The sequence below is a fragment of the Seriola dumerili genome, unplaced genomic scaffold, assembly GCF_002260705.1.
Source record: "Seriola dumerili isolate Sdu_G_001 unplaced genomic scaffold, Sdu_1.0 BDQW01000052.1, whole genome shotgun sequence".
In the NCBI taxonomy this organism is placed as follows: domain Eukaryota; kingdom Metazoa; phylum Chordata; class Actinopteri; order Carangiformes; family Carangidae; genus Seriola; species Seriola dumerili.
In genome coordinates this window covers 2,708,741-2,732,929 of record NW_019174307.1, presented here as the reverse complement: position 1 = coordinate 2,732,929, position 24,189 = coordinate 2,708,741, and the positions used below count along the sequence as shown (strand labels likewise).

The following is a 24,189-nucleotide window of genomic DNA, read 5'->3' as shown; positions in this document are numbered from 1 at the left end:
TTGTGGTCCCCTGAGAAGAGTCGCTTTGCCAAGGCCTCTCAAAAAAGCTTACAGTTTGGTTTGAGGAAGTTGTGGTTGATTTCCATTTCATTTTTTGTGTTCTAGTACAACAGAGACTTAAAATACTACCGTCCTGTGCACGTGACAGCGGTTGTACCTGCATCAATCAGACATTCACTTTAAGCCAAACCACCAACAGCCTAATAGAGCCTGGTCTAACATTATACCCTGCCATGCTGCCCTCCCTTCTAACCTACACTTTACTTTGGTGCATATTGTGGCCTGACATCTTTTTTCTCTCACCCTCTAGAAGACAGTGGAGTCACCCTGACGCAGCTGATTGGGGATCCTCCTCCTAGTGAGATCACCCGGGTCTATGGGCCCGACAACAGCCCCGCGTATGTCTTTGGCCCCGATGCCAACACGGGCCAGCTGGCACGCGCTCACCTGCCGAGCCCATTCTACCGAGACTTTGCCCTCATCTTCAACCTGCAACCTACCTCTGACAGGGGTGGAGTCATCTTCTCTGTCACAGATGCCTCACAGCAGATCATGTATGTGGGTGTCAAACTGTCACCTGTCCAGGGTGACAACCAGAATGTCATCCTGTACTACACAGAACCCGACTCACAGCAGTCTTATGAAGCAGCCAGGTTCCTTGTACCCTCCTTGAGGGATACCTGGACCCGTTTCGCTATCGCCGTGAGGGATGACAAGGTGACGTTCTACCTCAACTGTGACACAGACCCTCAGGTGATGCGCATCGAGAGGTCCCCGGATGAGATGGAGCTGGAGGCCGGTGCCGGCGTCTTCATTGGGCAGGCTGGAGGAGCTGATCCTGAGAAGTTCCTGGTGCGTACATGGGCTGAGGAAAACAATTCTAAATAATTTAAGGGATAAATAATGTAGAAATGTATACTTTATTTTTTTAAAAAGCTTTCATAGTTGATAAAGAAATATGTGCGTGATGCTTTGGCACGGAATAGTTATGACATTGACCTCACTGATGTGATGGGGATTCCTGCTGCGAGAATCTTTGGAAAAGTTCAGCGCGGTGTTTTGATTTTCCATAGTCAGGCATGTGAAACATCTTGGCTGAATAACCCTCATATGACTTGATTGCCCAAATTGGCCAACTCCAAAAGCATAACATAAATGTCCACACCACCTCACCATCCTCCTTAGAGTTGTCTGCAAATAATTGGGAAACCTCACAGTTGGGATGTAATTATCTGCAGTCATTTGACTGCAGTAAATCTCAGCAGTTGACTGCAACAAATGTTGACCTCAGCCGTTAAAGGGTTATTGTAGTTCACCCATGGCTACCTGCACAGACAAAACATGCAATCAGGGATAACTGTTCATTCTTCCTCTGTGCATGCAACTACTTATTTTAAACAGATAAACCATTGGCATTTTTTTTTTTTGCACAAATCAAAATAGTAAAAGCAAAAGGGAAAAAAACATAAAACAATTTAGGTGTTGAAAACACAATTTGTACAATTTGCCACTCCATTGCGTCAGTGTCACGCTTTTCCTCAGTATTTAATGACTCTTTTATGTCTTTTCAGTCCACTTAGAATTTGGGGAAAAGAGACTTTTTGGACTCTTTAGTAAATATTTTGACAATGATAATTCCCAATATAAAAGATAGCTCATTACGTCATTGCTTTTCAAGCCAGACTTGAAAATACAACCGAGGTCCCTTTGGAGTTAGAAGCTACTGTTTGTTTGATTCATGCAAATCTTCTTTATTTTTCATGGAAATTAAGATACTTTTGCTGTATGAATTGCGTGTCCTTCAATAACTTTAAATAAGTCACTGTTTTCTGTGCAAATAATGGCCTTATTTGGAATGGACATACACAAGTGCCAACATGACCTTAACACCTTGGTGTTTTCCTCATTTTGAGTTAAACTTTAACATGATGGTGATTGTTTACCCTGCACTTTACACTATTCAGCATTTCTAAATATGGAATCTTGCTGGTTATGTGCACATAAATGACCCTGAAATAGATATTTACACAAGTGAATATGTTCAAATTCCAAACAAGTGGTTCCAATCGGGCTCTAAGCCCTTGAAGTAAAGTTTCTGTTGTTTGCCCAGCTGAAACATCATCTCTTGCTTCCTCTCTCAGGTGTATCGTTTTAATCGTTTTTATTGCTGTGTGTGAAGACTGCTGCTTATTTTGTTTTATATCGCTGTTGAACACAAGCATGTCTAAGGTATTCCCTTGTGATTGAAAGCTGTTTTGTAAAGCGCTTATTTAAAAAGGGAATTTTCTTCTTTCAGGACTTGTTAACCATGTGCTGTTTGTTGACCTCAACATGGCCCTAGGTTCCCGGGGTCTTGTGAATTTAATTTACCTAATCAAATTAAGACTTGGGAAGTATCTTTGGCATCTAAATATTTACTTTATGTATTTATAAAATGGACATTCCAGTCTGAAATATTATTTGTTTAGATGTCCCTTTTTCTTATCACTAGCAAAAACTTGCTGCGGTTACAGTTTAGCCTTGTTTGTGACTAAGATCTATGATTTATTACAAAGATCTAAAGTGAGTTGTTAGAAAAAGACCATAACATGTCAGCTAAACATTGCAAGTAACAAAAAAGGACCCTATCGGTACAACCATTAAAAGTCTGTGTAGAGACAGGGTTAAAATGTCAAAGAGCCTTTTTCCGTTTATCTTCAAAGTTCTCTTTAAAAATCCATTTGACGCCAAGGGACATAAATGTGACCCGGAGAGTCAACGTCAAATAACTCAGCACTTCTACATACAGAGCTAATGGGCCTTTGATAGGCAGGAAGATAGCATTCATACTATCTGTGAGCATCCTGTGTGGGAACATGTATCAGATCATGTGTGCGGGACAGAGATAATGGCACTTCACAGGCAGAGGTTAAACTGGAGACATCAAGAACCACTCTGATTTTGTGGAAATGGGGAATTCCCTGAGAAATATTGCCAAAGCCTTAGCAGCAATTCAAGAGATAAACATCTATATTTATATGTTGAAAGTAAGAAGTCGTGTGTGTGTGTGTGTGTGTGTGTGTGTGTGTGTGTGTGTGAGAGAGAGAGAGAGAGCAAGTGTTGTTCTTACATTACTATATATAAATCATCAAACATCAAAAGACCATGTACTTATTTTGCAACAGGGGCTCATTGGTGAGCTGAGGGTGGTGGGAGACCCCCGTGCTGCTGAGAGACACTGTGAAGAGGACGAGGATGACTCAGATATGGTGAGTCACAATCACATTTTAATGATAATGTTCTGCATGTGACTGATATGCTGTAGTACGACTGCAGGGGAAGAGAGATACTGCTTGTTAGAAGAATGAAGAGGTGTAGTTTAGTAAGCTAGCTAGCTACAGCTGATAAAATCTGCCACCAACTGTCATTTAATTTGGCTTGAAATGAGAAGTCTACTTTTGTCTACGCCCTGTCTGAAAGCAGGGTCTCATTGTCTATATCATTAAGGATTACAATGGTAAATCTGGCACTGATATCACAAACATGTGCTTAGCAACAGTAACCAACTTAGGAAATGGTCAATTCTGTTCAAAGTCATAGTCAAAATGGAGGCACCCCGGTGGATCACCTGGTAGAGCACGTACCACATAGGCTTAGTCCTTACCGCAGCGGCCATGGGTTCGAATCTGACCCCTGGCCCTTTGCTGCATGTCATCCCCTCTCTCTCTCCCCAACCTTCATGTCTCTCTCTCTCTCTCACTGTCTCTATCACAATAAAGGCAAAAATGCCTGAAAAATATAACTTAAAAAAATTGTTGTAAAGTATTTAAATTAGGGCAGAGATGCCCTGAAGAAGCAAGTAATGACATCTAACTGGACTGTGTTTATTCCAGCATGTTACATCGCTTAGTTTCCAACAGTAAATCTGTAACAGATAAGAGCCTGAGAGGAGCCTTGTCACTGCTGACCCTGACCACCCACACACAAACACAGGTGCCTCTCTGCAGCCCACCAGCAGCCTCAACTGTTATTTAGTAAAACATTGCCCTCACAGCTGTTCTGCTCGCTGAGACCACCAAAACCTTGTCCTCAAGACTTGACTGCTCGTTGTCATCAGATCTTTAGATGTCGTTTGGATTAGACTGGGAAATCACATTTGCAGTGGAAATAACAGGTTTCAGATTTCAGGATGTGCCTTTTATCTAAAACGATAACCTCACATACACACACACAGCTGTTTGACAGTACAGAGCACACATTCAAGATGTTCAATTACTAAGAAGCCTTGAATGTAACAGGAGTTTACTGTATGAGACCTATGTACTTGATGTAAATTGTCGATACAGCTAACATACAAGCATTTAACTTAATGACATTAGGTCAATTTGTTGAGTTCAGTATTAAATTACACCTTAATTTCAACAGGTAAAAGACTCATTGAGTTTAAAATATCTGTTTCAAAAGGGACCCCAGTTAAGAAAGCGACATAAAAAACAATAAAAACAACATGAGCAACTGAAATAGGCCACTAATGCTGTCACACAGAGCGCAAACAGCATTGAGATTATGTAATTAAGATATTTGTACAGGTTTGCAATAAAGACATTTCTCTATGTAGCTAAATTCCATTATAGCTGACTTGAAATTGACCAAGAATTCAAGTAAAGAGTTCATGAACTGACACTCGTGTTTTCAGATATTACAGGTTTGTATGCGCTGGATTAAACCAAGAGGAATATCTTGTGGGTTTGAAATGAAATGTTGTATGTATGGTTGGTCTCCTCAGGCTTCAGGTGAAGGAAGTGGCTATGAAGAAAGAAGACCCTTAAAACCAGCCGTGGAGAGAGACAGATGGACGGTATGGAACAACCTTTTTTTTTTATTATTGAACTCTTTTACTTCTTAAAGTTTTACAATATTTACATGCAGTAACTTTGTTTTCCCCGTCATTTAATCCTGACTAAACAACACATTAATATATTGAAACACTACAGGTGTATCAGTTTCTTCCTGGAAATTGCTCTGGAAGTAAATGAACTTGATGTTAAACTATAAGTCAAGAGTGTGTACGAGAGTAAGAAGGAGAAAAAATGAATGGATGATTAGAGGAAGAATGCTTCCCTAAAGAGGATTCAAACAGCTGATCAAACCAGACATGTCCACCCAGCCAGCTAAGATGATTAACAGCAGACCGTGCTTCCGCAAACTGAGTCATCCCATTGTTAGATACACCACTCAAGTTACTGGGTGTGAGTGAGTGAACACTGGTCCCTCAAGAGAGATTAAAAACTGCTGAGTTGATGTCTGATAATCGAGATGCCTCTGTGTTATACATTTGGATACAAAGATGTTTTAAATAAAGAGCTGCCTCTAATCAGACTGGAGTGAGTTAAAATGTGCCCATCCTAAAGGCTAAGAGTTAAGGAATCATTCGTTTGCTAATAGCAGCCCACACAACAAGTAAGGCCAGCAAGAAGGGTTTTAATCTTGAATGTTAGTGTTCAGTTCATTGATTCAGAATAAACTGCACATGCTCAACCTGCAGGGGGTTTACCTGGTGTTGGGTGAGGTGTGCGCGCTCTGGGCAGATGTAGATGGACGCTTATCACGTGGATGAAGGCCTAAACCGACAGAGGCCGCATGAAAGCGGACAAGATAATAGTCTCTTCACCACCATGCACGTGCAAATTTGCTCTGTCCAATTCACTCACACTTGTCATGCTTGTGCTATTCTTCTTTTTTTTTTTCATTTAGTCACCAATGTAAGTTCTCTAAATCATTGCATCTATTTGTATCTTTTTGCAACCTCCTTCATCTCTCCTCTTGTCGCTCTCTCTATCCCCCCCTCCGCTTTGTCCTTCAGTCTTCCTCTGTCTGTTTTCTGTCTCTCTCACTCTCACACACACAATCAGATTCCACAGACACCCACTCACATCTTCCCACCCTCAAAGATAGCCACGCAAACTGAAACATACTCTAGCGTGAGCTCCACCCGGCACCTTCCCCTCTGTGCGTCTGTTCACTCCCACTCACAATTATAGTGGAGAGTTGGAAAAACCAGATGTCAATTTGGACTCAATCGGATCCAAGTTGGAGCCCCCCGCCTCAAGGCTTTGTTATTCTGACTGGTTTCTCAATCAGCTGTGCACAGGAACTGACGGAGGTGGAAAGAAAGTTGGAGAAGGAGACGGTGAGGGCAGGGTCAGGTACCTCAAGTCGGAAGTCTCTTCATCATTACTGCTCTACTTACTCTTGCCTTGATGCTCTGTACGTTTTACAAGGGGCTTTTCCATCTGTTCAGTAGGCATTTATTACCATCATGTAATATGCAATGTAATGTAAAAGACAACAGCTGGCATCTAATGCCTACCTGCTGATGTTTTTTTCCGTCTGATGTCTGCTCACAGAAAGTATAACCTACACTCTGCACAATTGTCCAACCAGTGCAATTAAGGCATGTCTGGGCGAAGACAAGTTAGACAAGAGAGAGTTGTAGAAGTGAAACTTTCCATTTTGTCATCCTGGAATTCATGGTGATAGATGGCAGAGCCAGTCAGTCATCCTTAACAGTGTCACTGCTGAAGTGTCGCCCTTCAGCATGAAGCCCAAACAGGAAATGTTTCCAGAGCATGACACTAACTCGATGTGGGGGGTATCATTGTGTCTGATGTGGTCAATTAGTTCACAAAGGACTATGAAGCGCATGAAAGTATATTTTCAGTTTTATGAAACACACTTCATGTTCTGCTTTTTCATCTGAGAATTTTGAGGTATAGTTATATCTCCAGATCTCTACAGGATGTAGTAAGGTTGCCTTTAGAGATACTGTCCACTTTTCCATGTTAAATCTGCTGATCCGATCGAGAGAATACAAAATAAATATCAGAAGTGATTTACTGATTTACAGTCAGTAGATAAAACAGAATGGATAAATCAGCGTTTTGTGTTTGCCTGATCGTCTTCATCTTCATATTAACAGCCTGGGGGAAATGCTGATGGAGCTATGTTGCATTCTGTTTTCAGGGAAGAAAACTTACAAGACAGGAAAAGCAAACTCCAAGTCATGCACAGATGACTTTTACAACACACATTTACTGAAGTAGAGTAGAGTAACATCCACAAGGAGTTCTAAGAAGGAGCCTTGCTTTTTACATTTGTCTAATCAAAACAAAGAAGTGAAGTAGCAAACTTTTTTGGTTTGTTTTGTTCATTTCGATCTTCATGATGAATGTTTTTGGGAGGTAATGGTGTAGAGGTCATGGTTTCTGTTTACGTGTTTCTTACTCTGATTCCTTTCTATTGCACTAAAGCCAGTAAGAGTCAGACAAATGACAGTCAAACCTTTGTTACTGCATTTTATAAACAGTTGGACAGTTTTTATTTTTTCCTCAGGCCAACCACAAACATGTGCAAATTCCAATATGTTTCCTCTCTGTACTTCATAGGACATGCACTGAAAAAAAACAGCTACCCTCCTGCGTAGGTGGAATATGTTGATTTGCCATCGGAGCTGCATACCTGCTCTTAAAGACGGCCGGGGGGGGGGGTTGTGTGGTTAAGATCCATCATCACTATGCTTTAAAGGGAGACCCTCCCACCGATCATCCCCAGCTATGATGGATAGGTAAAGGAGTGAACAGGAAGGGATATTCTTTATCACGTTAATATGTACATCAACTTACAACACTCAATAATGGCCTGGCCAAATTCTTAGCATAGTCAGTGCTGTGCAGCACAGCGGGGAGAAACGTTTCCCACAGAGGAAACTGGTTAATGGTTAATTAACAACACTGGCTTCACTTTGCTCCTTCAGCTGCCCCCCTCCTCTACATTCTTCATGCCACTCCTCTCTTGAATTCCACAGGTGACAATTCGAGGTGTATAACCGGTGAAGAATGAGCTACAGAAGGGGGTATCTGCATTATCTCCTCCCCCTCTCTCTTTTTGCCCAAAAGGCAGTTTGGGAGGCAGAAGTGACCCCCCCACCCCCCACCCACCCATCATTCAATTATTCCTGTTGCTTCTCACAGTCCTGCTGTGTTTTTAGTGGCATGAAGACTATTGCCACACTGAAGGCTGACCTGTCTTTCTTTCGTCCACAAAACCTACCCACAAACACACTTTACTATAAAGGGCACACGAAGCTATTTATTAAGCTATTTCAACGTGCAATAATTGATTTAAATGGTTAATACAGTAGTAAAAAGGGAGCACAAAGGTCAAGGAAAAGGCAGAAAGAGCAGGTATACACACAAATACACACACACTCCATGTCCTTCCATGAACTCAAACTCTTTTATATGGTCATGGAGCTTTACTTGTTCAGTGGTGCAGGTTAAAAGTGAGGTTTAGAGTAGCAGCAATTGGATGACCCCACATATATACAGTACACATAAATACACAGATGTGATTTGTTAAATAAACTCAGTGATTGAACTCCAGGTGCCGCTATAACTCCGAGTAATGACATGTTGTAGCTGCAGACTAGATCAGTGTGACAGACCAGAGGCTGTGTTCCCTGACAGCCCTAATAAGGTTCACATGTGATGAGTTTTGCAATAGAACCCAGGCATGAGATGTCTGACTTTTTCAAAGAGAAAGAAAGAAAAATGTTTTACTCAGCCCTTGGTTTGCCATGCACATGTTGACTCAGTCATGTTTAAAATATGCTTGTTGTAGAGCTGGGAAATATTCGGTTAGGAAGAGCACAAACTATAAACATTAGTGGAGTTGAATGGTGACACAGGGCGGAAACATGAGTCATTTTTGTTGGGATTGTTTGGGATTGATGGGAACAAGAACAGCATTTTCCCATGCAGTGACACGGTTCTTACATTGTTTCTAAGGCTCCACAGTGTAGCGGAGATACCAGTGGAAATATGGCCTTGAAATGCCATTGTTTGCCCTTTTTAAATATCTATCTCTCTCTGTTGCATGATTGTTTTCCTGCAGACTACTCCTCCTTCCTCTCGGCCCATTCAGCAGCCACCGGTCATCAAGAAAGAGGAGGTGTCTGTTACAAGAGAGACAGGTGAGTTTATCTTGTTACAGACAACACTTTCTGAAAAGAGACTCACTTTTGAAAAACACAGTTTTTCTCAAGTTAGACCCTTGTGATTGCAGAGAGAGCTCAACACCAACTTGAGGTGGAATATACTTTGTATTTCCGTCATGTTTTCTTTTGTACAAGGCAGGAGTTTGTCAGTTAAAAAAATAAATGCATCTCTGTTTGAGTGATTACACAGATGCCTTTAGATCTGCCCCCTTGCTGTTTTGTCAGTCATTCATAATTTTTTCCATTTCACTTTAAAAGATGGGAAATAGATGTTGTACTTGCACAGGCTGACAGGTGACTAACTCAACTGCTGGGTATGGAGGAGAATGTTTTAACAGCACATGGTGTTGCAGGGGTCATACCCCCCCAAGCATGCACAGCTGAACTAGTCAGAACATGCTGTAGATTCACTGACACATGTCTCCATCTAGTGGATATCAGGTGTAATGCGATATGTGGAGTGGTGATCCCTCATTTGTGAGGAGCACTCTACATTGCTTGCTGTGTAAATTACATCAAATTAAATCATTTTCACTGAGTGATTTAACCCGTACTACCATTATCTGAGAATCTGTTATTTATTTCTGCTGCTATACTCCACTTTCTAATTTTCACATAATATATTTGTGGAAATTGTGTCAAGTGTTAAAGCCACGATGTGTAGAAGTTGAAACATCTCCACCATCCAGTGGTGGTATCAGGAATTACACATTTGGCAGGTGTTTTATGGTTTATTGAAAACTTATCTCAACATACAGTACCAAAAGTCAAAAGTTTGGACACACATACCAGTTCATGGGTTTGTCTTTATTATGACTATTTTCTACATGTTAGAACAAGACTGGAGACTGGAATTATGTAGTAAACAAAAAAGTGTTAAAACAAAAACAAAAGAAGTTTCATATTTTAGATTCTTAGTAGTAGTAGCCACCATTTACCATGATGACAGCTTTGCACAATAGTGGTATTATCTCTACGAGCTTCATGAGGCAGTCACCTGGAATGTTTTTCATTTAACAGCTGTGCCTCGTCAAAAGTTAATTAGTGGAATTTCTTAATGTGTTTGACACCATCAGTTGTGTTGTGTCGTGGTAGTGTTGGTATACAGTAAAGAGCCCTATTGGACAACTGTATTAATCCGTATTACGTCAAGAACTGCTCAGCTCAGAAAAAAGAAACAACAGCCCATCCTTACTTTCAGAAATGAAGGTCAGTAAGTCCAGAAAATTGCAAGAACTTTGAATGAATCTTCAAGTGCAGCTGCAAAAACCATCAAACGCTCTGATGAAACTGGCTCTCGTGAGGACCGTCCCAGGAAACGAAGACCAAGACTTACCTCTGCTGCAGAGGAGAAGTTCATTAGAGTTACCAGTCTCAGGAATCGACAATTAACAGCACCTCAGATTAGAGGCTACATGAATGCTTCACAGAGTTCAAGTGGCAGACGCGTCTCAACACCAACTGTCTGGAGGAGACTGCATGAACCAGGCCTTCACCGTCGAATGGCTGCAAAGAAACCACCGCTGAGGGAGGCCAGTAAGAAGAAGAGAATTACTTGGGCCAAGAAAACACAAGGAATGGACATTAAACCAGTGGAAATCAGTATTCTGCTGCCACAGTATCTTTATGGTTTACAGTACCTCATTAAGTTACTACAGTAGTGATTACATAAAGACAACAATACAACAAAATAAAAAAAGAATAGCTTACCTCATGTACTTGAGAATTCAAGTCACTGACTGAAAATACTTTTAATGTGGAGACTTAATTTAACACTGTCTTTTGCCTTGTGTTCAGCAAGTGACTCCCAGCACGTTTCTGTTGAGTCCAGGCCTGGACTTCCTGGGTCACCAGGTGGGTCAGGGAGTTCAAAACACAGAGACAAGCATCCGGATCTCCTGTGTTTTTTTTTTTTTTTGTTTCGTTTTTTTTGCTCCTTTCTGTTCTGTATTTATGTTCTGCCTGCTTCTTGCGTGTATATGTGTGATTTTTAAAGCACAGAAGCATAAGAGTGCATGAATTTATTTACTTTACAGGGTGGTGGACATGTTTGTATATACTGTAGGTCAGCAGAAGTGAAAAATTAGGATGTTCAGGCTGTAATCCCCTGAAAACCCACAGAGTAAACAGAGGAGCTCAACTGAGGAAGCAAGTGATTTTCTCATGGATATTAAAGCATGTAAAACAGTGTATGTTGCATGGTCTGGATGTCTGTTTCTAGGAAAAGGATAAAGAAATATTTTTTTTTTGTTTTGGATTGGAACAGGAAGAACTAGCATTGCACACTAGCTGAGGCTATTAATGCTATGACGTGTAGCATTCAAATGTATTCAGTGAATTCTGTGCTTATTTATCCCTTCAGAGGCATGGGATCCATTTTTCTACTGCTTAATTCTAACCACTCAATTGAAGCATTGCACAGGCCTACCTGCAGTGGACGTCATTTTGCTGTGCATGTCAGCAGTGTTGGAGATGGGTGATTTCTACACAACTGAAGAAGGGAACTGCATTTCATGCGGTCTCTACTGAAAGTGACATATTCAGTTGGAAGGGTGCAAAGTCAGTTTGCGTCACACCAGAAAATAAATATCAGGATGGTGATGCATGCAGTTGTGGGAAGGTGTACTCAATTACCACCTCGAAACCTTGACATGGCCTATAAATTGCAGTCGTGTGCACTGGGATTTTTGCTACATCGAGCAAAAAGTCATTTTCTTTTCCTCTTTTCTCCTCTTCTTGTGGGCGCAGGAAATGTCCTTTTTTGTTGTTTGGGATGTGGGATACAGTCGTTAATCATTTCTGAAAGGTCTTTTCATGAGGGCATCAATGACTCTGTCCTTTGTCGTTGTTTTCCAGGAGCAGTTGGGTCTAAAGGAGAGAAGGGTGACCAAGGGGATAGAGGAGAGAAAGGAGATAGGGGTCCAATTGGGCCGAAGGGAGAATCAAGCTCTGGCTCCAGTTCCCGGGGGGCCGCCCGTGGAGAGAAGGTTTGGATCTTTTTTTTGGATGGAATATATGTACCAGACAAGTCATTTGTGATATGTGGTTTGAGTTGGAGTGGAGTGCACGGAGGATGGAGTAACATGAGCTTTGGTGAAGTGTTCCAAATGAACACTAGAGGGAGCTACAAGTCCTAATTTAATTCAAGCATATGCATCATGTTTTATGAATATATAGTTTTCTAATACTTAAACAAAGTGTAAATGGCATGGAACAAAAACTGTTAAATTTGAAGTATGACACAAGAAAAATACAATAGTTAAACATAACTTATTTCCACTGACCATCAAGAGTTACATTCTGAGTTATGTTGAGGCTCAAGTATATGACAACAACAATGATGATGATGATGATGATGATGATGATGAAGTTAACCAGGGTACAGTTAGAAATACTTTAACAGGCTGGTATTACAGGTAACTAACTAACTAATTAAATTAAACATTTTAGAACAAACGTTTGAGCATGCAGTTCTGTAACTCAGCAGAATTTGATTTCCACTGGTGCTACCTCTAATGACAGTGGATACATTCAATATGACTGAGGCATTTTAGGTGAAATATGTCTGTGAATATTTGTATCACTGTCTTTTTGTGTTTTGGGTTGAAATCTAACAGCCAATGAAAACTGTTGGCACTGACTTCGCTGTTTCTTCTTTTAATTATCAGGGAGAACCAGGGGAGAAGGGAACTAAGGTACGTTACAGATGGTCTCTTTTTTTGAGGTGACTTCGATTTGAGTCTCTGAGGCTTAGTTAACAAGATGTTTTACAGGTTACTAAATATTAAATAATTACCTTTTGTCTTTGTCACTTACTCTTCTTCATCAACATGGCCCGTTTCCTTTCTAGATGACACAGGTTTTGTGTAGAAACAGTGGACTGATCTGTGATACTGGTGTTTTACAGCTTGCCATTTCATCCCTGACTTGAACAGCTCTGTTAATACATTAATGTACTGTAGGGGATTTTCAGTAGTGTTTTTCTCAGTGTGTTGGGTTCTGGTAAAGCTCCAGGAAGACATGGCTCAGAAAAATATTACACCTTGAAATGACAGATATGGAGAAGCTTAAATTTTTAATTTCTCCTGTCTAATCAAAGTCTCAGTTCACTCTGATGTTTCTTCATCTCCAGGGCAGTGCAGGCTTTGGATATCAAGGAAAGAAGGGTGATCCCGGCCTCCCTGGGCCCCCTGGCCCCCCTGGCCCTCCAGGGCCTGCAACCGAATTTTCAGTTGGCAATGACGGCTCAGTTGTTTCAAGGGCCCCTGCACCCCGGGGACCAGCTGGACCACAAGGTGTCCCAGGCCCCCAGGGACCACCGGGAGCTGATGGAGAGCCAGTTAGTAGACTGGAGATATATTTTTTACTTGGCAACACTAAATACAGTTGTGCTGTTTTTGTTGAAACAACATCTACCATGTTTGTCGTAGTATACGTGTTGAGAAACTGTTTCACTCTAAAGTTTCAAACATTTTCTTTTTAAAAGTTGGAAAATAAAGTTCAATGTTATTTCGGCTGATTTTACCTGTATTATATATCAGTAATTCATTTATTTTATTTTTTATTTCCATCTCGCAGGGTGATCCTGGTGAGGATGGAAAAACTGTAAGTTGTTTTTTTGCTTGTTTGTTTTTGCCCTGCACAATACAAAGAACACTGATCAATGGCTCATATCAACAGTCAAAACACTGTGTGATGATGGGTTGTTAAAGTAGAGACCTTTTCTTTGTTTACCTCCCTGATGTCTCTAGTTCACTAACATTATGGTTTCTTCAACACAGGGTCCTGATGGACCTCCAGGCTTCCCAGGGACCCCAGGTGACCCAGGAACCAAAGGAGAGAAGGTAAGATGCTCAGTTACAGAAAAACATTTAAAAAAAAAAGTAGAATAAAGTATTATGAAATAACATGAAATAATCTGAGTTTAAATCTCTGTTGTGGGATTAGCATATCTTGTCTTAATGAGTCTTGTTCATGCAGGGAGACCGTGGAGAGGGTCAACCTGGCCCCAGGGGACCCCCAGGACTCCCTGGACCTCCCGGACCAGGATATAGATCTGTGAGTCAATCTTGGCCTCAGTCACATGCTTGATAACATCTAGACACTATTTCAGCAGAAAACCACCTACTTATGTGAATCATTTGTTGAGTAATTAAACTGATTTCAACTGATTGATTTCAGACCTTTGTGGACATGGAAGGATCAGGGTTCCCTGACTTGGAGTCTATTCGGGTGAGGAGCATTCACAGTTTTGTTTGAAATTGGTTTGCTTTAAACACTCAGATCTGATAATCTTATATTGTGGATAATCTTACTTTGGCCTATGATCTACTTTTTAGATGAATCATACAGATCACGTCCATAAAAGGTGCTATGTTTAGATATATTTAATTTTTAAAAGGTTTAATCACTGCTACCCAGCCCATTGTTAACAGTTAAACAGCTAGTCTGCTAACTCAAAGACAGTGGAGTTGCAGTCCATCTGTGGGATGAGAAACCCAAGGTAGGACGAGCCGGGGCTAGCTGGTCAGCAGCGACTGAACTTTTAAATTTAAGTACTTACATATAGCAGCTCATAAATAAATAAATAACTGCGCTGTCCAAACGAATACTCCATATGAACTAAGCAACAAGTGAGATTGGTTGCGACACAGTTTTTATACAGAAGACAGTATTGTGGGCAAAGAGTAGCAGTGAGCGGACAAACATCAAAAAGAAGCGTCATAGTGGCAGAAAGATACAATGACAACTTCTTTACAAAAGATTGTGATATGATGTTTTGGCCTGATCTGCCCCCGGTTTCACTGACTGTAATAAGTTTGTGTCCTGACTGTCAAAATCGAGGCATGAAGAACATGAATTGTTGTTGAAAGATTCTATTTCTGCTTCATTCATCTTTTATGCAGCTACGGATCTTTGATCTGCAAAGACATCAGGGATTACAGTAAACTGATTATACAGTATGTTTTTTGTTGTAGGGACTGCCTGGGCCACCAGGCCCCCCTGGTCCACCTGGGCTTCCTGGTCCCTCTACAACTGGCCCAGCAGTGAGTTCTGGGGCATTAGGACCTCCAGGAAAGGACGGGGCACCCGGTCAACCTGTGAGTGTCAATATTCTTGTCTCCCAAAACCACTGGACCGATAACTCCCTAAGCTGCACATTAGATTGCACAGTCTAACCAAATCAACAACTGCTGTACACCTGAACCAAATCATTTGACCTCCAGGGTTTGCCTGGTTTACCGGGTACTGATGGCCTCCCAGGAACTCCTGGTCCCAAGGGAGAAAAGGTAATGTCCTTGTTTTCGTCTCCAAAAATACCAGAATCTAATTTTTAGCAACCCTGTAACTTCTGTGTAGAAATGACATTTAACTGTTTAAAGTCAAACTGAAATTAAATGTCATTTTTGCTAAAAAAAATAAATAAATAAAAGTAGACTTGTTTTGACTTGTACTTACTAGTTCAAAACTGTTATTACCAAACAAATAATACACGTTTTATTTCTTTCTTGTGATTATCACACCTGCTACTGTTTTCCAGGGTCATGGTTCCTGATAATAATTTGCAATATGTGTGTGAACGGCCACACTTCAGTTCCAATGGGCACACAGGCCGTTAACCAGCCTGGGGACTGATGTTGTTGGCGGTTGTTTAGTCCCATTACTCTGTGTGACACAATTCATGTCACAATTTGAATCTTTAGGTAACATTAGAAGCACTTGAGGTGGCAGGAAAACCTGTTGCTGAGACTTTTGATAGTCTGGTTATTTGCCTCTTCCTTTGTGTAATGTGGGATGAACACAGCACTAAATGAGCAGGAGCTGCTGATGAGCAGGTGGTAAAATAACATGAATCAAAAGTAATGACTGTAGGAATCATTGCTAAGAGGTAGGCTCCATGTTCCTGCTGGAAGACAAACCTCCCAAATGCTGAATCTTGTAAGGAATCAGATGTGTTAAAGAGCTAAATGTTAAAAAATGATCTCATATAGCCTTGTCTGAGAAAGAGGAAAAACAGCTTGTCTCTACATTTGTAGGCGGTACAGAACTATGATATATTGTGGTCAGTAGCACACGTCCTCTTTGTATTTATATTCATATTTCATCTGATAACACGTCCTTTTTCCTACCTTAGGGTGATTCAGGCGAGCTGGGTCTTCCAGGAGCAGTTGGAGAGAAGGTGCGGATTTATGACTTTAATTTGTTTACTTTTTTTCTTTTTTCTTTTTTTTTTTTTTTACTCTGAAGTAGCTGCCACTTTACAGTTAGATCTATTCTCCAAAACACAACCAATCCAAATGATCCTTGTTGTAACCAGTAGTAGAGGAGACTTCATTAGAAAAAAGCCTGTGAAGGAACATAAATTCAAGTGTAAGTCAAAAATTCATGTGCTTTTGGGATACCAGACATATGTAATGGTGTCCACTTAACAACTAGAATGACATTCATCCAACTATTTCTAAAACTTTCCCTTTCATTTCTCCAGCCAAGCTCCTACTTTTCTTTTCTCACCAATCTGCTGCCTCACTATTTATCCTCCTCCTACTCTAAGCCTTCCCATCTGCAGGTACACGTCAGCTATCAAAGGGGATTTGTGTCTTCTAACAATATGCAAATGTTTGTCAAATATTGTCAGCTACAGACTTGACTTAAAGTTTAATCTGAGTGCCGGCTATGGTTTGATTTAACATTTAGTGACATCTGAATTTGGTCCCAGAGAAATGAGCATGGGTGTTTTTGCAGTTTTCCAATGTCCTTTCAAATACTTACTAGTACTGGTAACTAAAAGCTGCATGACACTGGTGACACTCAAAACATGACCTTAACATGTTTACATGCACTTCACTATAGATAAAACATGTGTGTTTGGTTTTATTTTAGGTTTTATTTATTTATTCTAAACACTGATTTTACTTCTGTCCTACCATCCTGCAGGGAGCTTCAGGAAACCCTGGTTTACCGGGACCTGCAGGGGAGCCTGGACTGGCTGGTCTGCCTGGACCCATTGGACCAGTTGGGCAACCTGGACCTCCCGGGCCTCCTGGACCAAGTTATCGTGTTGGATTTGTAAGTTCTCTTTGAGTGTGTCAGTGTGTAGTCAGTGTGTGTCAGATACACAGAAGTGAAGCTGAGTTACAACATCAGTTTGTTAAAAATATACATCAGTGAATCTTAGGTTTAATCAGAATTTAATCTCAAATTACAAGAAAAAAGGCTGAAAAAAAAAAGAGTTTTTAAGAGTTTGTTGTAAAATCTTTGTTGGTGTTTGAAGGATGACATGGAGGGCTCTGGTGGAGGTTTCACCAATGGATTTCCTGGCGTCAGAGGACCAGAAGGAAGTCAGGTCAGTCCTGCATAGTAAGACTTAAGGTCCTGTGGAAGATAATATCTCTCTCTTAACATTAAAGGCAACGTTTAAAATGAGTAATAGTTCCTCTTGAATATAGTTTTAGTCTCCCTATAACAAACCAGAGTGAGTCTCTGATCAGCAGCTTTAAAGGAACAAAAATATCTGGAAGTAAGAACAGTGTTTCCCATTTTCCCACTTGGAATGGTTTCTTATGGCAGCACTATTATGAATTTTGAAACAGGGTAAGACATCTGTGACATGAGCTCATCCCCACAGATGGCCTCACATTCATAAAGAGCAGCACGTTACATTTTTAATTTAAATTTCATTTTAAATTCAAATGATCAGTCACTTTAGTCTTATTTGTATTACTTAGTTAATCAGTTTTTGAAGAAAGTTTGTTCAGTCCTATTGGCCATTTGGTTGATTACATATAAAGCCAGGTAAACAGGTGACAGGTATGGCCCGCAGACCTGTGTAATCATTTTACTGTGTTTTGATTACAGTTTAATCGTATGGGCTTACACAGTGTCATTTTTTTATAAAAACATCATAAATGTATAATTAAATGTATAACTAAGTGTAATTAAATGTATAATGTGGTTCTATGTTTTACATGATATTTAACTGGAACTTGTCCAACAATTTTTAGTTGGAAGTTGTAAATACAGGAGCAAAACACATGAGCTGGCAAATAACCAAGACAAATGTTGTGTTTCTTCAGGGTCCTCCTGGCTTACCTGGACTTCCAGTAAGTAAATAAGGATTTTTCCAGCAATCCAGTAGTCTTCTTACCCCTTCCCGACTCTCATAGTTTCTCTACTTTGATGGTAAACTGTTGAACCAAAAAAGGATCTTGTATTGAGTGTGTAATCAGAAATAACTCAGCCCAAGGTTTAAATAAGGTCTTGGCATTATCTTGACAAAGATAACACCAGCACACAAATCGAAATGAAAATAACAAAAATGATTGTATCAAGTAGTAATATGAAAATATTCTTGATACAAGTGCTATGATGTGACTTTTGACCACTAGGGGACAGACATACAAAGTCACAGCAAGAATGTATCCCCAACTTCGTGTGTTAGCAAACATTCATCCGTGTGCCTGCTCAACCAGCAGAAACAACAGCATTGCAAAACCATTATAGGCTGCTGTATCAGCTTTGGTTTGGGGCACATCCATGTTTGGACCATATGAACTGCTAAAAGCAAAGCAAGGAGCAGAAAGTAGCTGAAAGCTTCATGGAGCCACAGTTTGTTGTTGATTTTCAATGGGACAAGAAGTGCGAGCAAACACTTTACATTACAAGTAGTAATTAAATTCAGTGTTAATATAAAAACACTGTCTAAAAGGAACTTAAACAGTAACAACATAGTTGTCATCCTTGCAGTCACAGCTGCTTCTCTGAATATGGATTATCTTTGGATTGTCATTCAGATTTTCAGCGTCGGCTGAAATAATATTAATGCAGACAGTCCTGTGTTGAGTTTGAAACTGAACATGATGTTTTTTAAAGAGCATTGTAAAGTTAAGTGCTGATAGAGGTGAAACTATTTGGTCTTTGTGCTATTCCTGCTGTCAGAATGCAGTTTTACAATAACGTTCTTATATGTGTTTCACTGAGGTTTGTTTTTTTTTCAATGGTATAACCTGAATGTGGCTCTGCAGGGTGAACCTGGGTTGCCTGGCATACCGGGTCAGAAGGGCACTGAAGGTCTTGTAGGAAGGGACGGGCGACCAGGGTTGGATGGCTTCCCTGGACCTCAGGTGAAAAAGAGATTTCCCTCTACATCTGTCATTCTGACAAAAAATAGAATATTTCATGCACCACTGGATACCAGAGGTCTCATAGCGGTTGAACAGTCATAGTGTTAACATAGTGTTAGATGTTTGAAACCTGTGTGATGTAACAGGATTTGGTTTCCTATGTTACCCCACAGACACTTTTCAGAGGAAAATATTTAGCATTTTCAAATCTTTATGTTTATGGACCATTTACACTCGTGGCCACAATAGGTGATTCCTGAAGTCTTTAGTATTGATTATATTCTACATGAAAAGATTATTATTTTGTTTTTTTAAGGAAAAAGTCACACCGACATTAACATGATGCAGCTAGCATCATCTCTAACAAGATATACCTGATATAAGCATTAACGTTCATTCTTGACCTTGGAAATAGTTGTTTAACTCAAAGTCCATTTACTGGCATTTTCCAGGGCTTTCCATTACACATCACTGTCTTCACCAGTGGATGGAGTTTGCTTAGTTGTCATGGAGATTGCTCAGTTCTTACCCATACTTAGGTCATGTGATGACAACTGGGTAAACTCCATCCACTGATGAAGACCGTGAGATGCAGCTCCTTAGTAAGTGGACCTTGAGTTAAGATTATTTTGTCAATATATCAAACATATTTTGAAGAAGTATATCAGATATCAGGTTAGTCAATAAAGTTAATATCTTATATTTAATTTGCATCTCTAATGCCTTTTGTGACAACTGAAGGGAATATATTTCCCCCATTTGATATTTAAATACACTTAAAAAACACGCATATTCAACTGTGGCAAGATGTTGATGTGCTTTAGTAAACGTGAATTGAATTTTACATTTTTAATTTCTTTTGATTTATTGTTAATTGATTTATTCTTTTGTTTCATTCTTGAATTTTACAGGGACCAAAGGGTGACAGAGGTGACAAAGGAGAGAGGGTGAATATCGTTTTTAATTCTGAATATCTTTTTATCTATACATTATATTCACTACAAATCAACTGTCAGTAAGATGCTGATCCATATCTCATATATTTCCTGCCATTATAAAACACAAAACTGTGTTACATTAGATAAAGTTTGGTTTTGGATGTATTTCTCAGTGGGAAAGTTATTTATCTTTTTGCTGTGCTGTGTGTGTGTGTGTGTGTGTGTGTGTGTGTGTGTGTGTGTGTGTGTGTGTGTGTGTGTGTGTGTGTGTGTGTGGGGTTTTAGGGTGACTCAGGTCGAGATGGAAATGGACTCCCAGGTCCACCTGGACCACCTGGTCCACCTGGACAAATCATCTACTCCACATCTGGCAACGTAAGTAACAAATAGGCAAACAGAGTGGCAGACGCACAGATAAGCAACATTCAAAATAAACACTTTGTGTCAGGCAGTTCCTTCTAGACTGAAATCCAAATCATGAGCAATTTTATTCATAATAGTGATAACAGCTTGATTTCCTTCATTATGTGATTTATTGTGCCTCTGCAGTTTGATGGAGCCGTCGGCAGTGTTGGGCCTCAGGTATGTGTTCAGATCTGATGCACGACATCTCTAGTGAAAGTTTTGCATTGTAGTAGGACAACACTTATAACACTGATTGTCTACTTGTAATTGTAGAGTGGGCGGTCAGGTGAGACATGACAGACAAACAAGATTTACACCACATGGTGAAACATACAGTTAACCTGTCCTTACGTGTGTTGATCAGTGTGCGATCCTTAGAAAGAAACATAGGAAACACAGGATTGTTGTCATGACTGTCTGACCTTTATGAAACATACCCACAATCAAGAAATAAACATCTGTTTCCATTTTAACTTCTTAATAAAGTCAGTTGTGTTACACTCATTTATACTGTTCACATGTTTTACAACAAGCTCAGACCAGAATAAGTGGTTTGGATTTTTTTTTTTACTTTTTTTTTATCTGTAAACAACCAGTTTACCACCAGTCTAATGAAGCTGAATGTAAAATGTGTTGTTTTCCTCGACAGGGAGGACCTGGTTTGCCTGGTCAGGCTGGATTCCCTGTAAGTCTCCCTGTCTTACATAATTTATGTACCTTGCCCCTATTATAACAATAAATGTGAAGTGTACCTACATACATAATTGAAGTCTGATTCTCAGCAGGTGATAATTAAAAATACAGACCTGTTTTTCCTGCTGCTTTTATTTATTTTTTTACAAGTCAAATACAAACATTATTCTTTATTCTACAGATACTCTGTATTTTCCACATTGTCAGTAGTTCCCCTGAAAAGACCAAAACCAACCAACTTAAATATTTAACGTTTCAATGAAAACATGACGACAGGTGTTGGGGTGTTTATTTGTGTTGTCAGCCCACTGTTAGAATAAACTGACTGAACCACATCCACATTGTCCAGATAAAGCAGATTAGAGTCTTTGAATGTAGAAGGACAGGATCAGGATTTTTCAAGTCTGTTTTAAGACAATACTTTGCCCATATGTATGTGAGAATAGGTCGCTGTAACCATTCCTACTCTCCATTATGGCCCTGATGTTTTCCCCTGGAACGTAACTATAACAAACACAAACAGAAGGAAATCTAAAAGTTGTATCAGGCTTTGGCTGCACAGACAACACTTGTTAACAGGAATCGATTCATTGGTAGATTTCTATTTAATTACAGGTTTAAATTCTGTGTGCTGACTTTTGGTGCTGGTGGTGATATTTTTCTTCACATTTCCTCTTTACACTCAGTCCATTTCTTTCAAATACCCATGATGCCTCCAGATAATGTAACAGTACAGCTTAGCATCCATAGACCTTGGCAAGCATCAGGTGCTTCTCTACTACAGTTGTACCGTCTTGGCACTGCATCCGCTCAAATAACCCCCAACATCTCATCCACTGATCTCTACACTCAATATCTAAACAATGGCCCTCTCAGCAACTCAGAAGCTGCACGGTATAAACAGAGTCTAATAGGACGGATCATCATGTTGGCTTGGATTGATCAGCTGCCAAACGACTGTCCACTTGTTAGTTTATGAATGTCATATTTATTTATTGTCATCCTGCAGGGTCCTATTGGACCAAAGGGTGACAGAGGGGACCCTGGCCCTCCTGGCTACGGACCGAGGGTAAAGTCTCGATATTTTGTTTGTTCAACCATTAATTTAGCTCCTCCTCATCATTATGACATCACGGTAATTGAGTGCATGTTGTCTCTTTCTGCTGCTCTGTGTTCAGGGTGAGAAAGGAGAGCCAGGCTTAGTAATCGGACCTGATGGAAATCTTCTGTCTCTGGAAGGGTTAACAGGTCTGAAGGTGAGTCTGTCTGACGTCGTCTGATGTTCTCACACACATAATAAACATACTGTGCATACAAATGAACTCACATACCTCTCCTCTACAGCATATGTTGCTACTTCTCATGTTTCCTGCTTTGATCCTGTGTGTGCTCTGTTGATTGCCTGTTTTCAAGCCTTTTGTGTACTGGGTTACGGTTGTACTTTTGATGTTGAAACTAATTTGCTTTTACCATGCTTGTAGGGAGACAGAGGACCCTCTGGGCCTGTCGGACCCCCTGTAAGTGTTTGAGCATTTCGATCTAAGATATTCAAGCTAATGTACCAAAACTGTTTCAAATTAAAATATAATATATAATTTTTTTTATTTTTTCCACTTCATTCTCCAGTCAGCTCACATTTTCTTATATTTCATGATTGATTGTTGTAGGGCCAGTACGGGCCTCCTGGATTAAAGGGTGAAATTGGAATGCCTGGACGACCTGTAAGTACCCCTTTCTTGGTGTCTTATGATGGTGTATGTATATATATTTTTTAAATATTTCTATTTCTACTGTGTGTTTACAATACAGTGACTTCAGAAAGTATTCAGACCCTTTCATTGTTCACACACTTTATTGTGTTGTCAAATTAATTGTTGTATGTACACTCAGTAACCCATAATGACAAAGTGAAAACATGTTTTTATAATTTTGTGTAAATTTATTAAAGAATTAAAAACTGAGATCTCTCATTTACAGTATATACAGACCCTTTGCCCTGGCTCCAAACGGTGGTCAGGTGCCTCCTGTTTGCTTCAACTATGATTGAGACGTGTCTAGAACTAGATTCCACCAGCTAATTGAAATGATTGGACACACCTGTGTATATACCGTCCAACAATTCAGACTGCATGTCAGGACAAAAACCAAGCCATGACGTCCAAGGAACTCTCTGTAGACAGAGGTCAGAGCAGGGGTATAAAACCATTTCCAAAGCTGTGAGTGTTCCCAGGAGCACAGCGGCCTCAATAATTGAGAAAAAGGAAGAAGTTTGTAACCAGGCCTCTCCCTAGAACTGGGTAACCAGGCATGAAGGTCGTTGGCCAAGCAGGTGACCAAGAACCCAGCAGTCATTCTAGCGGAGCTTCAGAGGTCCTCTGCAGACAGACGACCCTCGCAGCAGCTCTCCATCAATCACGCCTTTATGGTAGAGAGGTGGAGTTTGCCAAACAGCATTTAAAGGACTCTGACAGCACGAGGAAAAAGATTCTCAAAAACAGGCAAAAACTGGAGAACTTCGAACTCTTGTCTGATGAACGCCAGATATTCCTCATCGCCTATCTAATACCATCCCTAAGATGAAGCCTGGTGGTGGCAGCGTCATGCTCCGGGGGTGTGTCTTAGTGGCAGGGACCAAGAGAAGGATGAAAGCAGCCAAATACAGAGAGGTCCTAAAAGAAAACCTGCTCCAGAGTGCACATGACCTGAGACTGCAGCAATGCTTCACCTTTCAGCATGACACTGACCTGAAGCACATAGCCAAGGCGATGCTGGAGTGACATTGGGACAAGTCTGTGACTGTCCTTGAGTGGCCCAACCAAAGTCCAGACTTAAACCCCATAGATGACAGTTTAGATGCTTCCCGTCCAGTCTGATGACTCAATGGCTCAATCCAGGTGTGAAAAGTTTGTAGAGTCTTACCCAATAAAATGGGATATTTAATGCATTTGCCAAAAAAAATAAAATCATGTCATGTTTATGTTTCATGGTGTCATTATGG

The 24,189-nt window shown here is 40.3% G+C and overlaps 1 protein-coding gene across 1 annotated transcript in view; it reads left to right on the top strand.

Moving 5' to 3' along the window:
• The window catches only part of col18a1 (collagen type XVIII alpha 1 chain), a 39,635-nt gene that overhangs the window by 9,518 nt on the left and 5,928 nt on the right, over window positions 1–24,189 (top strand). The window contains exons 2-27 of the mRNA XM_022740591.1: window positions 311–852; window positions 3,165–3,248; window positions 4,766–4,837; window positions 8,932–9,010; window positions 11,891–12,021; window positions 12,703–12,729; window positions 13,167–13,373; window positions 13,613–13,639; window positions 13,816–13,878; window positions 14,015–14,092; window positions 14,216–14,266; window positions 15,013–15,135; window positions 15,262–15,324; window positions 16,170–16,214; window positions 16,970–17,101; window positions 17,307–17,378; window positions 18,109–18,135; window positions 19,057–19,155; window positions 20,067–20,102; window positions 20,379–20,468; window positions 20,643–20,675; window positions 21,148–21,183; window positions 22,201–22,260; window positions 22,370–22,447; window positions 22,673–22,708; window positions 22,859–22,912. Coding sequence (XP_022596312.1) covers window positions 311–852; window positions 3,165–3,248; window positions 4,766–4,837; window positions 8,932–9,010; window positions 11,891–12,021; window positions 12,703–12,729; window positions 13,167–13,373; window positions 13,613–13,639; window positions 13,816–13,878; window positions 14,015–14,092; window positions 14,216–14,266; window positions 15,013–15,135; window positions 15,262–15,324; window positions 16,170–16,214; window positions 16,970–17,101; window positions 17,307–17,378; window positions 18,109–18,135; window positions 19,057–19,155; window positions 20,067–20,102; window positions 20,379–20,468; window positions 20,643–20,675; window positions 21,148–21,183; window positions 22,201–22,260; window positions 22,370–22,447; window positions 22,673–22,708; window positions 22,859–22,912 — 2,345 coding nt within the window. The remainder of the gene's footprint in view (window positions 1–310; window positions 853–3,164; window positions 3,249–4,765; window positions 4,838–8,931; window positions 9,011–11,890; window positions 12,022–12,702; window positions 12,730–13,166; window positions 13,374–13,612; window positions 13,640–13,815; window positions 13,879–14,014; window positions 14,093–14,215; window positions 14,267–15,012; window positions 15,136–15,261; window positions 15,325–16,169; window positions 16,215–16,969; window positions 17,102–17,306; window positions 17,379–18,108; window positions 18,136–19,056; window positions 19,156–20,066; window positions 20,103–20,378; window positions 20,469–20,642; window positions 20,676–21,147; window positions 21,184–22,200; window positions 22,261–22,369; window positions 22,448–22,672; window positions 22,709–22,858; window positions 22,913–24,189) is intronic.